This window comes from Muscardinus avellanarius (assembly GCF_963383645.1).
Source record: "Muscardinus avellanarius genome assembly, chromosome: 13".
Lineage (NCBI taxonomy): Eukaryota > Metazoa > Chordata > Mammalia > Rodentia > Gliridae > Muscardinus > Muscardinus avellanarius.
The window spans coordinates 93,478,783-93,494,747 of NC_137799.1; the positions used below are offsets into that span (position 1 = coordinate 93,478,783).

The 15,965-nt window shown below is 44.0% G+C and overlaps 1 protein-coding gene across 1 annotated transcript in view; it reads left to right on the forward strand.

The window, feature by feature from the left end:
- MFSD14B (major facilitator superfamily domain containing 14B) overlaps positions 1 to 10,394 on the forward strand; it is a gene marked incomplete at both ends in the record, with an annotated part of 50,450 nt that extends 40,056 nt beyond the window's left edge. The window contains 4 exons of the mRNA XM_080708601.1: positions 956 to 1,068; positions 4,278 to 4,375; positions 8,431 to 8,573; positions 10,146 to 10,394. Coding sequence (XP_080564727.1) covers positions 956 to 1,068; positions 4,278 to 4,375; positions 8,431 to 8,573; positions 10,146 to 10,394 — 603 coding nt within the window. The remainder of the gene's footprint in view (positions 1 to 955; positions 1,069 to 4,277; positions 4,376 to 8,430; positions 8,574 to 10,145) is intronic.
- Positions 10,395 to 15,965: the final 5,571 nt, after the last annotated feature.

A 15,965-nucleotide genomic window follows, 5' to 3' on the forward strand; every position in this document is an offset into this window, starting at 1 on the left:
CTACACCCCCTGCCCTATTTTTTATTCTTTATTTTGAAACAGGGTCTCACTAAATTGCAGAGGGCCTCACTAAGTAGCTGAGGCTGTCCACGAACCATGATCCTCCAATCTCAGTCTCCTGAATGCTGGGATTATAACCATGTGCCACCATGCCCAGCTTAGACCCTGTTTAAAAAATAAAGTAAGGCTGGAGGTAAAATGCCCCTGGGTTAATTTGTCCAATACCTAAAAAATGGGAAGGAGCTGGGTGTGGTGGCACACATTTGTAATTCCAGCATTTGGGTAGCAGAGACTGGAGAAGTGTGGTATGCGGACAGCCTCAGCTACTTAGCAAGGCCCTTCGCAACTCAGTGCGACTGTGTTTCAAAAAATAAAAAAAAGACTAAAAAATAGGGTTGGAGGTGTGGCTCATAGGTACCATGCCCCTGGGTTTCATCCCTGGTACTGCAAAAAAAAGGGGGATTGGGATGTAGCTCAGAGGAAGAATGTCCCTGAGTTTGCTACCTGGGACCACAAAAGAGGGATTTAGCTGATTATATATTTGTTACAATTAACTTATACCAATCCTAACCTTGTGGAACTGTTAACCTCCACTTCTGCAAGTGTAGAGCAGTGGGTGCTACACATCCATAGTTAGTGCGTGGCATTTCTCCAGAGAGACTGAGATGTCCCTCTCTCGATCTTTGTAACTGCTACACCGCTGTTAAGACCTTTTGGGAGGTTCTGGAAAACACCAGGTGGTTGATAGGCTTCTCAGGGAGGAAGGCAAAGGCCCAGAACCTCAGGTTAGCCCTGGAGCTCCTGAAACTTCACTCCTGCAGAGATAGCCCAGTACTGTCAGCCTTGGCTCACAGGCGGGCAGTCACCCTTAGAGGTACGGGCAAGTGGGCTTCACCCAGAGCTATGTTCAGACTGTTTGTGCGGTTTTTCAGGATTGCTTCCTTTTACTTTGCAGACAGTCTTTCTTAGCATCTTGATGAGATCATTGGGGAATAAAAATACTGTCCTCCTTGGCTTGGGCTTCCAGATTCTCCAGTTGGCCTGGTATGGCTTTGGATCACAGGACTGGTAAGCCGCACCCTTAGATTGCGTGAGTTAACAGACAAGTATGTCTTAGAGGAGCTTGGGCTGGTTGAGCGTGAGGAGAAGCCAGTGTTAATTTCACTGGATTTTATATTCAACTTTGCAAAAACCTTTAGATTTTAAGTTGGGGAAGGGTGAACCTAGATAATTCCATAAAAGATTATCTTCGATCTTGTAGCAGTGCCTGTAATCCCAGTACTTGGAAGGGATGCTGAGATAGGAGGATCATAGGTAGAATTGCCTTATTTCAACAGGCTTTCACTAAATCTTTTTGTGGAGGGTGGATATTGGAGATTGAACCCAGAGGTATTTTGCCTCTAAGCTATACCCACAAGCCTTTTTACAGTTTATTTATTTTTCATTTTTTATTTTATTTTTACTTTATTTATCTTTTTTTAAAATTTTTTTGTGGCCGGGCGTGGTGGCGCACGCTTGTAATCCCAGCATTTGGGAGGCTGAGACCGGAGGATCGCGGTTCGCGGACAGCCTCAGCTACTTAGTGAGGCCCTTTGCAACTCAGTGAGACCCGGTTTCAAAATAAAGAATAAAAAATAGGGCAGGGGGTGTAGCTCGGAGGTCAAATGCCCCTGAGTTCCATTCCCAGACCCGGGAAAAAAAAAAAATTTTTTTTTTTGTGGTACTGAGGGTGGAACCCAGGGCCTTTTCTACCTCTAGGCTATACTCCCAGACCTATTTTATACTTTATTGGGAAACAGGGTCTCACTAAGTTGCTGAGAACCTCACTAAGTAGCTGAGGCTGTCTACAAACAGAGACTCTCCTGTCTGAGCCTCCCAAATGCTGGGATTACAAGCGTGTGCCAGCACGCCCAGCTCTACATTTTATTTTGAAACAGGGTCTCAGTAAGTTGCTGAGACTGGTTTCTAACCTGCCACCCTCCTATCTCAGCCCCCCAAGTTCTGGGATTACAGACTAGTTCACTGTGTTTTCCTCTTCTCTCAGCCCTTCAATACTGTGTGTGTGTGTGTGTGTGTGTGTGTGTGTGTGTGTGTGTGTGTGTGTGTGTGTGTGTTACTAGAACCCAGGGCATTCTACCTCTGAGCTACACCCCCAGCCCAATTTTTTATTCTTTACTTTGAAACAGGGTCTCAGTGAGTTGCGAAGGACCTCACTAAGTAGCTGAGACTGTCTGAAAACCTGGACCTTCCTGTCTCAGCCTCCCGAATGCTGGGATTACAAGTGTGCACCACCACACCCGGCTTACTTATTTTCTTTAATTGGGGTATTGGGGGTTGAACCCAGGGGTATTTTACTTCTGAGCTACATGCTCAACCCTATTTCTTTATTCTTTATTTTTGAAATAGGGTCTCACTAAGTACTAGACAGCCTCACTAAGTAGCTGAGGCTGGCCACAAACCTGTGATCCTCCTGTCTCAGCCTCCCAAGTAGTGGGATTACAAAGGTGCCACCACCCCTGGCCTGTTTACTTTTTAAACACATTTATCAGCTTGTTTATGGATAGCACATACAGTCAAAACAACAACAAAAAAAAAAAAAAGGAAAGATGACTTATTCTGGCATGCTTCATTGCCATAATTAACTAATGACTTTAGGCAGTAAACTAACCTTGCCTTGTGAAATAAAAAGGGAAAAATTAGCCGGGCGTGGTGGTCCACGCTTGTAATACCAGCATTCAAGAGGCTGAGACAGGAGGATGGCGGTTCATGGCCAGCAGTTACTTAGTGAGGCCCTTTGCCACTCAGTGAGACCGGTTCAAAATAAAGAAAAAAAAATAGGCCTGGGGGTGTAGCTCGGAGGTAGAATGCCCCTGGTTTTCATCCCCATTACCACACACAAAAAAAGGAAAATATTATGCTAAATTCTATTTTGTTATGTTGCAAGATTCCCTCTCTGATTGTTTGCCAAATATTGTTTTCATTTTATTTACTTACTTTAAAAAAAAGAGCCGGGCGTGGTGGCGCACACTTGTAATCCCAGCATTCGGGAGGCTGAGACCAGAGGATCACAGTTCACAGACAGCCTCAGCTACTGAGTGAGGCCCTCTGCAACTCAGTGCAGAGGTTTCAGAATGAAACCCGGTTTCAAAATAATAAAAAAAAAAAATAGGGCAGGGGGTGTGGCTCAGAGGTTAGATGCCCCTGGGTTCCATCCCTAGACCCGCCAAAAAAAAAAAAAAAAATGGTACTGGAGATTGAATACAGGGGCATAAAAACTCTGAGCTATAAGCATAGCCCTTTTTTGTTTAAACCAGGGTCTTGCAAAATTGCTGAGGCTGGCCTCCCTTCAATCCTACTATTTCAGCCTCTCGAGGACTGGGACTAGAGGTGTGCACCCCTCTGCCCGGCTTAGTCTCCTCACTCTGCACCATAAGTGGAGAACTGAGCTTGAGAAACTGGAGATGCTTTAGTGGCCACAGGCTGGTTCTGAATGAACTCATGATTTCATTTGAGCCACTCAGTTCTTTGTGACTTTTTACCTAGATTAATTTGGTTGATTCTTCTTTTTGATTTGGGTCCTATGATCTTCTGTGTAGTAGCTGATTTAGTCAGAACTTTTGCAGAGTTAAAAAGCCTTTGTTATCATGAAGGGCTTTTCATTTTCAGTAAGGACCACCCTCAAGTGGAGATAGCCCACAGGTCACAATTACAAGTGGGCCATTGCTCACACTGCACGGTGATTCGCACACAGACTTCTTCATTGACAGGTGGTAATAGGGAGACCAGGGAGAAGGAAAAACTTTGAAGAAAGCAAAGTTAAAGTAGGGAAACAGCACTTTCCCAGACCTTCTATGCCCAGCCCAGCCCAGCCTATGAAGTGATTGATATTAACAATGTGACGTGCAGCCTTCCGGGTTAAAAAGAAAACCTTTGTTTCTTTTTATTTTTCTTCTTTTTTGGTGCTGGGGGTTGAACCCAGGGGCATTCTACCTCCAAGCTACGCCCCCCGTCAGATTTTTTACTCTTAATTTTGAAATGGGGTCTTACTAAGTTGCGGAGAGCCTCACTAAGTAGCTAGGGTATCTGCAAACCCAGATCCTCCAATCTCAGCCTCCCAAGTACTGGGATTACAAGCCTGCACCACCATGCCTGGCTAGAAATTCATTTTTAAAAATAAAACTGTGCATGAGAAACCAAAAGGTGCTTGTAGTTTGCCACTGCTTGTGTTCTGAACCCTGAGCTCCTTGGGGGCCTGACTGAAGCCTGTCTTGTTGCAGGATGATGTGGGCAGCGGGGACTGTGGCCGCCATGTCCAGCATCACGTTCCCGGCAATCAGTGCGCTTGTCTCTCGGAACGCAGAGTCGGATCAGCAAGGTGGGTTGCGGGCCTTCCTGCCAGGAGCATGCAGCTCGCTCTCCACGTACGCCAGAGGCGCGGCCCTGGGAGCTCTCCTGGAGGAGCACCCCTGTGTACTTTGCCCGACACACATGGAAGTTCCATTTTCCTCCCTGCTTTGATCTTCATCTCATTCATTTAAAATGGTATCCAGCCGGGTGTGGTGACGCACGCTTGTAATCCTCGCACTTGGGAGGCTGAGACAGGAGTATCGCGGTTTGAGGACAGCCTCAGCTGCTACTTAGTGAGGTCCTTTGAAACTCAGTGAGACCCTGTTTCAAAATAAAGAATAAAAAATGGGGCTGGGGGTGTGCCTTGAAGGTAGAATGCCCCTGGGTTCCATCCCAAGTACCTCACACACACACACACACACACACAAAGGTATCCAGCAGTTTAGAGTACTAAGAATTAAAGACAAAATTATTCTTTTTTTTTTTCCAGTTTTGACTTCTTTTTAGCTATTACCATCAGAATTAACAAGACTATTTACCTTTAAATAGTTATCTATTAAATAATGTTAGATAGCAGTGAGTGATTTAATGACAAAAATTATTTAATATAGAGTAATTCAAAGTCTATGAGCTTAATGTAGGAAACTGTTCTTTGGTAGGATAAGAAAAATCTGTGTGGTTGGGTAAAAGTCAGAGGTGAAGTATGTTTACAACTGTTATGTGGAAAGTTGACTTTATCCATTCTTCCTGCGCCTCTGCTTCCTATCCACAAGTCTACCAGAAGAATTGATCATTTTCCATCCCTGTCTCCTGGAATCAGGAAGTAGGAAGTTTTTAGAGGGAATTTTGAAAATGCCTAAGAGCCCTTTGAACGTTTCAGTAAAAGCCAGGCATAGTGGCGCATCCTTGTAATCCCAGCATTTGGGAGGCTGAGACAGGAGGATCATGTTTTACCGCCAGCCTCAGCTTCTTAGGAAGGCCCTCCACAACTTATTAAGGCTCTGTTTCAAAATAAGGAATAAAAAATAGGGCTGGGGTTGTCAGTCGGAGGTAGAATGCCCCTGGGTTCCATCCCCAGTACCTCAAAAAAAAAAAAAAAAAGGTTTCAGTAAAAACCTCAAATAGAAACAATAGTTTATTTATTGCACTTATTTTTCCAAATCAGGAATTAGCGATCTTACTCATATTTATTTTTAAATAGTGCCACTTGAAGACCACAAGTACTGCGTGCCACACCTCGCTGCTAACTTGACTGTGTTCTAGAGTATAGTGTCTAGAGCTGTTCATGGAAGACTCTTGTCTTTAGGGCATGAGGATTTTGGGGGGGAAGGGCTTTGTTTATGCTTATACTTTTCAATTCAGATGTTTCTAAATAATCTGCTTATTACTTGGCCGGCTGAGACATGGGAATCACAGGTTTGAGGCCAGCCTCAGCAACTTAGTGAAACCCTCAGCAACTTAGCAGAAGTTTCCCTTTTCTTCTCCTTCCCAAACTTGCCCTATTTTTTTATCCTTTTTTTTTTTTTTTTTTTTTGGTGGTACTTGGGGGTGGAACCCAGAGGCTTTCTACCTCCGGGCTATACTCCCAGACCCACTTAATATTTTATTTGAAAACAGGGTCTCACTAAGTTGCTGAGAGCCTCACTAAGTAGCTGAGGCTGGCTTCGAACCTGTGCGGTCCTCCTGTCTCAGCCTCCCAAGCGCGGGGATTACAAGCGTGCGCCACCACTCCCAGCTTTTTTATTCTTTTTTTTTGCAGGTCTGGGGATGGAACCCAGGGGCATTCATCCTACAAGCTACATCCCCTGCCCTATTTTTTATTCTTTATTTTGAAACAGGGTCTCACTAAGTTGTGGAGGGCCTCACTAAGTAGCTGAGGCTGTCTGCGAACCGCAATCCTCCTGTTTCAGGCTTCCAAATGCTGGGATTACAAGTGTGTGCCACCATGCCCGGCTTTTATTTTTTATTTTGAAACAGGGTCTTATTCTTAAGTAGGTGAGGCTGGCCTTGAACCACAGTCCTTTGGTCTCAGCCTGCCAGGATCACAAGCATGCGCCACCATGCCCAGCTTCTTCCTTTTTTTTTTTTTAAACTTCCTTCTCCCCCATCTCCCACCATTCTTTTTTTTTTTTTTTTTTTTTTTTTTTTTTTGTGGCCTGGTCAGATTGAAGCCAAAGGCATTCTATCTTCGAGTTCTATGCCCAGCTCAATTTTATTTTTTACTTGGAAGCAGGGTCTTGCTAGTTTGATAAGGGTTTCACTACTTGCTGAGGCTGTCCTCAAACCTATGATTTTGTTGCAGCCTCCCAAGTACTGAGATTACAGGCCTGTACCACCATGCCTGGCTTTTTTTATTTTTTATCATCTTTCTTTCCTCCCTTTCTTTCAGCCTGCCTTCCTTTCTTTCATTGAAAGAGGCATTTTACTTCTGAGCTACAACCCTAGCACTTTTTTTATTTTCTTAGTTTTCACATTATTACTATTATTATTATTTGCAGTACTGGGGATAGAACCCAGGGGCATTCTACCTTCGAGCTACACCCCCAGCCCTATTTTTTATTCTTTATTTTGAAACAGTCTCACTGAGTTTCAAAGGGCCTCACTAAGTAGTAGCTGAGGCTGGCCACAAACCATGATCCTCCTGTCTCAGCCTCCTAATACTGGGATTACAAGCGTGGGCCACCACTCGTGGCTATTACAGGATCTCACCAGTTTCTGAGGCTGTGCTCAAACCTGTGATCCTTTTGTCTCGGCCTCCCAAGTACTGAGATTATAGGTGTGCACCACCATAATAAGCTTAGACCCTATTTCCAAATGAAAAAGGACTGAGGGTGTTGCTTAGAGGTAGAACATCCCTGGGTTCTATCCTCACTATCACATACATATATGCATACATATATACATAACACATATCTAATATTTACTTAAAAATTATTGAAACACATTCTTTTAGGCCAAGTTATATTTGCCCACCCCCTTTTATTTTGTGGTACCGGAGATTGAACTCAGGGCATTCTACCATTGAGCTACACCCCCAACCCTTTTTATTTTGAGGCAGGGTTTTACTAAGGATCCTGCTTAGCTTTGAACTTGCCGGTCCTCCTCTCTCAACCTCCCATGTACTGGGATTATAGATAAGCACCACTGCTCCTAGCCTGTTTTTACTTAGAGAAATATCCATATCATATGGTTCAAGCTTATTTTTTACCTTCCATGTTAACAGAGTTATTTAGAAATCAGCACTTCTAGAATCTTTCCATGTAGGTCTTTGTTTGGTTGGTTGGTTTTGGTACTGGGGATGGAACCCAGGGGCTATATGCCTCCTGGCTATACTCCCAGACCTACTTTATACTTTATTTGGAAATGGAATCTCACTAAGTTGCTGAGAGCCTCACTAAGTAGCTGAGGCTGGCTTTGAGCCTGTGCGATCCTCCTGTCTCAGCCTCCCAAGTATTGCGATTATAAGTATGTGCCACCACGCCCAGTTTAGTGAAACCATTCCAAAATAAAATATTAATTAGGACTGGCATTGTAGCCCTGGGTTCAATCCCTCGTACAAATAAAAGGGAAAAAATGAGTAGAGAAATCTCAGTCCACGCAAGAGTGGAAATGCCTAAAATGGGAAAGCCTATTTTGTATTTTAGTTCCCACTTATAGACGGAACTAACTGATGTGGGGAATTCCACTCCAAAGGATTTCAGGTCCAGAAACTGAAATCACTGTGGTGTGAGGAGTCATTGACTGACGGGGCAGGTGAAGCCGGGACGCATCTGTGTGTGAGTGATGGGAGATGGTGGCAGGATTTTTCTTTTTATTTATTTTATTTTTGGTGGTACTGGGATTAGAACCCAGGGGCTTTTCTACCTCCGGGCTATACTCCCAGACCTATTTTATACAGGGTCTCACTAAGTTGCTGAGAGCCTCACCAGCGCAGGGATTACAAGCGTGTGCCACCACGCCCGGTGGCAGAATCTTCTAATCAGTTCTCCTACACTTTACATGTCAGTTTGTAAGAGCAAGACTGTTAAGCTCCACGTCTTGAGACACTGTTCCAAACAACTGACTCCCTTTGTTCTGATTTAGGAGTTGCTCAAGGGATCGTAACTGGAATAAGAGGACTGTGCAATGGCCTGGGGCCAGCACTGTATGGCTTTATATTCTACATGTTCCACGTGGAACTGACAGAGTTGGGCCCTGAGTTGAATTCTAACAGTGATGCCCTCCAGGTAATTTGGTAATGTCTACTTTGTAACATTGATTGTGTCCAGTTACAGCAAAATTTTTTGATGTTAAACTTGGAGAGTATCCTTACTTGTATATCACTATTTTCGTTGGGGGGGGGGGTTGGTTTTTTGTTTGTTTTTTTGTTTTGTTTTGTTCTGGTGATACTGGGGATGGAACCCTTCTACCTCCAGGCTACACTCCCAGACCTGTTTTATATTTTTATTTGGAAATAGCGAATGTGTGTGATCCTCCTGTCCCTGCCTCCCAAGCACGGGGATTACAAGCGTGCGCCACCATGCCCGGCTGTATATCACTATTTTGTTTGACAGCAGTAAATTTTTTGCTTATTGCTTCCTGGGATAATTTCTGAGATTTTTTTTCTTTTTTCTTTCTTTTTTTTTTTTTTTTTTTTGTGTTGCTGTGGATTGAAATGAGGAGCATTCTACCTCTGGGCTACACCCCCAGCCCCCAGCCCTGTTTTATTTTATATTTGGATACAGGGTCTTGCTAAGTTGTTCACAGCCTCGCTGAGTTGCTGAGGGTGTCCTCGATCTTCTGATTCTTCTGTCTCAGCCTCCCAAGTGGGATTACAGGCATGCACCACCATGCCCAACCAATTTCAGAAATTTAATACCTTATGTGAAAGCTTTGTCTTAACTTTTTCAGATTTTTACCTGTTCAGTCACTAATCAGAATGTTATTTCCTGAGCTGGGTGTTCACACCTTTAATCTCAGTACTTGGGAGGCTGAGACAGGAAGATCACAAGTTCACAACCTGCCTCAGGATTTAGCAAAATCTTCAGCAACTTAGTAAAACCATGTTTCAAAATAAAGTAGGGCTGAGGGTGTATCTCAGATGTAGAATGCCCCTGGGTACTATCCCCAGCAACCCCTCCCTCCAAAAAAGAGTGCTATTTCCTGGCTAAGCCCAGGCTGAATAGGAAATGTCCTTAAAATCCAAGTAAAAGTTGAAGTGTTTTTTCTATCATTTCTTTGAAAAGAGATACTCAGTATAGATTTATGTACAAACCCGAAATTAATGTTTATGTATAAAGTGCATGGTGTAAGTCCAAGGACAAGATCACAGAGAAGCAGCTATTGCTAATACGTAGGCTCACAAGTTGGGTTACGCTGTCCAGAAGTTGTAAAGCGGTAACCCAGCCAGGCATAGTGGTGCACGCTTGTAATCCCTGCACTTGGGAGGCTGAGACAGGAAGATCGCACAGGTTCGAAGCCAGCCTCAGCTACTTAGTGAGGCTTTCAGCAACTTAGTGAGACCCTGTTTCCAAATAAAATATAAAAAAAAGTCTGGGAGTATAGCCTGGAGGTAGAAAGCCTCTGGGTTCCACCCCCAGTACTGCCAAAAAAAAGAAAGAAAAGCAGTAACCAGTAGTTCTTTGCCTTATTCTTGAATGCCAAGTGTTGTTGGGATTCACCTAGACATTTAGTGAAATACTTCCTTAGGAGATAATGACTCATTTTTTAGTGGTGAGTTTTCAGGGCATTCAAGACTAATTTTGGAGTAAAAAGACTAACCAAATTCTTTGTCTTCACTTGTCTCCCACACCCATCAGGGAGCTGCCGTCCCAGGCCCACCGTTTTTATTTGGAGCATTTATAGTTCTTATATCTTTTCTGGTTGCCTTATTCATCCCTGGGTACCGTAAAGCCAGCATGGTTCAGAAACACAGCAGCAGCAGCAGCGGCAGCCTGCCCACCGCCCCCGAGCAGGGCGGCGAGGAGGACATCGAGCCACTGCTGCAGGACAGCAGCATCTGGGAGCTCTCCTCCGAGGAGCCCGGGAGCCAGTGCACTGAGCTGTGAGTGCGCAGAGGATTCTGGAGACGCCGTTTGGACACCCGAGGAGGAGCTACGCCGTGCCAGCCGCACGCTCCAGGCCAGGGCTCATAAGTGACTTCCTCCGTCCCTTCCCTCCTCCTGCCCCTGTCCTTTCATTCTTTTGCTTTATTTGTACATAAGAACAAGGTAAGGTTTGAAATACTTCCCTGCAACTAATGTGCAAGGCTCAAAGTTATCTGGATTCTACCCTTTGAAGCTCAAATAGACAGGTTTTTTTTAATATCCGGTGTTACGACAGCAGTCTTTTCATGCCCTTCTTGGTAGCAGGTGGTTTGTGTTGGAACTGCCACCTTGGGCAGGACTTCAGGTGAAGAATCAATCCCTTGTTACTTGTTTCCTTCGTCTTACGAGTGCATGCTCCTCGTTAGTCCACAGGTGTTGATGAGTGGCCGTCGGTGAAAGTCACTCAGTATCAGGGATCCACTGCCTTTGTCCAAAGGCCAAATGAAGACCTAGTTTTACTCTTTATTTTCTCTGCGTTCAATGCTTGTCTAAAATATTAACAGTGTCGATCAGTCACCTTTACCAGGTGAAGAAAGTCTTTCAAATTCAAATCATGTTGAACTAGAAACTCAAACCCCTGGACCTCGTGTCCTGGAAGAAGGAAATCTTGCAGATTCCAATCATGTATAACTAGCAACTCAGATTCAAGATGATTTAACAGGAAAAAAAGATCTATCGAGCCCAGCACAGTCCTATCATGTGCCTGCGGCCCTGGCCCTGGGAAGGCTGGGCCGGGAGGAATGCTCGCTCCAGGACAGCCCGGGCGAGGTAGCGAGGCCACCTCCAAGACGAGAAGAGCGGCATTGTAGTGGCAACAGAGGAAATGGAGGGTGCTTATAAGAAAAAATTAAGAATTTGGACATTCCTAAGAGAAGAGATTTAGAACATGAATAATTAGTGTCTTTGTGCCCGGGTTTAGTTCATAGTCCTTCACTGTTTGATCTTTGCCGTGTCTCCAGTTCCTACTTCACAGTCTCGCCCGCCGTTCATCACACTCCTGCCTTAACTGCGGCGTAGTGCAGATGTTTGCAGTTAATCTTCCTTCTCAGTCTGTCTGTCTGACTTCTGAATTTCATGGAAATACGCACATCAGATTCCTTTCCACGCTATGAGGGTTATTGAAGCTCAAGTCTCACGATAAGTGTCTTGCTAATTTTTGCAATGTTTTATGGACAAAGAAAACTTTACAGATTTCTATGTATTTTGCTGCACAGTAAATGGACCATTAACTAAGGCCTACCTTTAACAGAGCACTCCTTTGAAAGTTTTATAGGTGTGAAATATAATATGTAGATATTTGTAAGGGTTTTAATTTTTTTGACGGGGTGCTGTGTAAATCTTGTATTTATAAATGTAATGAAGGTATTGACAGAAAAAATATATACAACTTTTATAAAGGATTGTGTATTGACTGAATACATTTAAGAGAAAATATATTTTGAAACTTGTTCTGCCATGAATAGAGATAACATATCTTTTTACTATGCTGTTGGTTTTTAGGTTAAGCTTCCTAATGTATAATAAATTTGCAATGGATACTTTTATGTCTTGTGCTTTTTAAACAAATTTTGTCATTGTTCTTTTGGGTTCTATTTTAGGTAGCTTTCTGCTTAATTGAGTTGTTGGTCCTTAACCTAATACAAAAGATAGACGTTTTCAAGAAAAAATTTAATAAAGTTTTTTCTAAACCTTTTATTAAAAACAAACCATCATAACATTTATTTTTAAAAAGCAGAGATAGAAAAGATAATCCATAGCAGCATTGTTCATAATAACTAAAACTAGGGGAAACCCCAAGTGTTGTTATTTCTCAAGTTTCAACTATTTTATCCCTTTTGATTCCATATAAATTTTAGTTTTGGCTTTTTCTTTTTGTGGTCCTGGGGGTGGAACCCAGGAGCTTTTCTACCTCTGGGCTACACTCCCAGACCCGTTTTATACTTTATTTGGAGACAGGGTCTCACTAAGTACTGAGAGCCTCACTGAGTAGCTGAGGCTACCTTCGACCTGTGCGATCCTCCTGTCTCAGCCTCCCAGGCCCGGGGATTACAAGCATGCGCCACCACGCCCAGCTTGGCTTTTTCATTTCTGTCACGTAAAAAAATGGTTGTTGCCGGGCGTGGTGGCGCACGCTTGTAATACCTGCGTTTGGGAGGCTGAGACAGGAGGGTTGCACAGGTTCGAAGCCAGCCTCAGCTACTTAGTGAGGCTCTCAGCAACTTAGACCCTGTTTCCAAATAAAATAGAAAAAAGGTCTAGGAATATAGCCCAGAGGAAGAAAGCCCCTGGTTTCCACTCCCACTACCACCAAAAAAAAAATGGTTGTTGGAGCTGGGCATGGTGGCGCACACTTGTAATCCCTGTGCTTGGGAGGCTGAGTCAGGATCGTGCAGGCTCAAAGCCAGGAGACCCTGTTTCCAAATAAAAATAAAATAGGTAGCCCGGAGGTAGAAGGCTTTCCAGGAACCCCAGTACCACCAAACCCCGAGTTCGATCTCAGTAACACACCAGTAAACAAATAGGATTTTTTTAAATGCATTTACTGCATCGATTGAGATGGCTGAACAGGTATGGGATTTTCCTCTATGTCAGGTATTTATTTTCATGTTTTATGTCAGGTATTTTATTTTCATCTGCCTTTGCTGAGATAGAGTCCACTTGATCACAATACTGTTGCAGGGTGCTTAGTCCCAGAGACAAAGAACACCATGTCTGGAGTTTGAAAGCAGGATACTTTATTCACTGGTGAAGGTTCAGTAAGCAAAGCTTTCAGATCTAAGTGAACAAAGAACATGTGAATTCTTATGCCCTCGGTCCCCTGATTTTGAGAGGGGAGGGAGGTAAGAATGATTTTACCTAGCTTAAGCAAAAGAACAGAAGCAGGATAGCCGCTAACATCACTTTCTCATCTCGTTTCACAGATGCCCTAGGGAGACCGCTTATGTTAGGGGGGCTGGTACAGGACTGTACTTGAAGCGGTCTAGGGAAGCCCGGCCTGTTTTGTGTTTTATCACTAGAGCTTTGTGCTTTTTATCTGGGGATGGGGGGTGTGGTGAAGAAGCCTTTTAATTTGTGAGCTTCTAGCCAAAATTGGCTCCAAGGACCCAGCCAGGCTACTGCCTCAGTACATAAAACTTCCATGTAGTCTGTAGCCATACACGATGTGGTGCGTGCCCGTAATCCCAGCTACTTTAGGAGGATTGCAAAGCCAACCTGGACTATTTAACAAGACCCTGGCTCAAAAATACAAACTTGAAGCTGGGCATGGTGGCACACACCTGTAATCCTAGTACTTGGGAGGCTGAGACAGAGATCACAGGTCCGAGGACAGCCTCAGCAAGTACTGAAACTCATCAATCTAGCGAGACCCCATTTCAAAATAAACTAGGGCTGGGGGTAGAGCTCAGAAGTAAAATGCCCCTGGGTTCAATCCCCAATGCCACACACAATAACATAATAATGTAAGTCTGAACGATTTTTTTTCTGGTACTGGGGAATGAACCCATGAGCATTCTCTAAACCAATTTCATTTTTTATTTTGAACAGGTTCAAAGTTGCTAAAGCTAGCCTCGAACCAGCAGTCTTCCTGTCTCCAGTCTTCCAAGTACTAGGATTATGGCTGTGTACTGCCAGGACCAGCTGGAGCAGTGTGGTTTGTGTGTGCATGTGTGTAGCTGTGTTTGGTACAGGGAACTGAACCCAGAAGTATTCTACTGCCAAGCTACACCCGTGCTGTCCCTTATTATTTTTTATTATTAATATACTGGGTATATTTTTTGTTTTGAAACAGGGTCACGGTAAGTTGCTGAGTCTAAGTTGCTGATGCTGGCCTCGAACCTGCAATCCTCCTGTTTCAGCCTCCTAAATACTGGGATCATAAGGCATGCACCACCATGGCTGGCTCATTTTCATATCAATAATTTTGGTAACTTAAAAACCAAAGGGGCCAGGCATGGTGGTGCACGCTTGTAATCCCCGCGCTTGGGAGCTGAGACAGGAGGATCACATGGGTTCGAAGACAGCCTTGGCTACTTAGTGAGGCCCTCTGCAACTTAGTGAGACCTTGTTTCAAAATAAATAAATAGGGCAGGGGATGTAGCTCGGAGGTCAAATGCCTCTGAGTTCTATCTCCAAACTTGCAAAAAACCCCAAAGGGCTGGGCATAGTGGCACATGCTTCTAATCCCAGTACTTGGGAGGCTGAGACAGGTAGTTCACAGGTTCAGCTACTTAGTGAGGCCCTCTGCAACTTACTGAGATCCTGTTTCAAAATAAAGATTAAAAAATAGGGCTGGGGTATAGCTCAGAGGTAGAATGCCTTGGGTTCAATTGACAGTACTATCAAAAATAAAAATAAAAATAAAAACCACATAATTTTGGTACTTTAGACTCCTTAGGTAGGAACAGCCATCTCAATGAACTAAAAAGGTATAAGAAAATATTAAACATTTACTTTTTGGAAGGCAAAGGAAAGGTACCAAAATAAACTAACTACAGAAATAAGATTGATATTGTCTGGAATTTTGGGTTATTACAAAGAGGTGTTAGCTAATCTTTCTTTGTGTGTGTGTGTGGGGGGGGGTACTGGGGGTGGAAACCAGGGGCTTTTCTACCTCCAGGCTATACTCCCAGATCTATTTCATTTTATTAATTTTTTTTTTTTTTTTTTTTTTTTTTTTTTTTAGTGGTACTGGGGGTGGAACCCAGAGGCTTTCTACATCCAGGGCTATACTCCCAGACCTATTTTATATTGTATTTGGAAACAAACAGGGTCTCACCAAATTGCTGGGAGCCTAAGTTGCTGAGGCTGGCTTTGAACCTGTGCGATCCTCCTGTCTCAGCCTCCCAAGTGCTGGAATTACAAACGTGCACAACTATGCCCGGCAGCTAATCTTTTTAAAAATATTTCTATTGGTACACTGGAATCATGAGGCTCAGAGTCATAGAAAGATACATGCACATAGCACTTGCTTTCCTCTGGGTCCACCTCGCCCCCCCACCCCGCTTTCTCACACTGTAACACTGGTAGAGACAAACCTCACTGTGAACACAGGATTATCTGCAGTTTCCGTCCGCGGTCTCCCCTTGCCCCTCCCTTTCCACGCCCCCTGTTGAACTGAAGTTCTCTGATGCCCCTTTCTCCCAAGCTTCATGAGTGAAAACACACTTCCCTTTCTGTGAATGGCTAACCTCAGCATCATATTCTCAAACCCCCCCCCCCCGTTTCCTGGAAATGACCCTGCAGCACAATTTACAATGTCCAAACTCCACGGCTGTCCACCCCAGGTGTCAACAGAACATTATGGTATATACACACAGTGGAATTCTACTCAACCGTAAAAAATAACACAGCTTGTCATCCCAGCATCGGAGAGGCTGAGACCGGAGGATCACAGTTCGCGGACAGCCTCAGCTTAGTGAGGCCCTCTGCAACTCAGTGAGACCCTGTTTCAAAATAAAGAATAGAAAATAGGGCAGGGGGTGTAGCTCGGAGGTCGAATCCCCTTGGGTTCCACCCCCAGACCCACAAAAT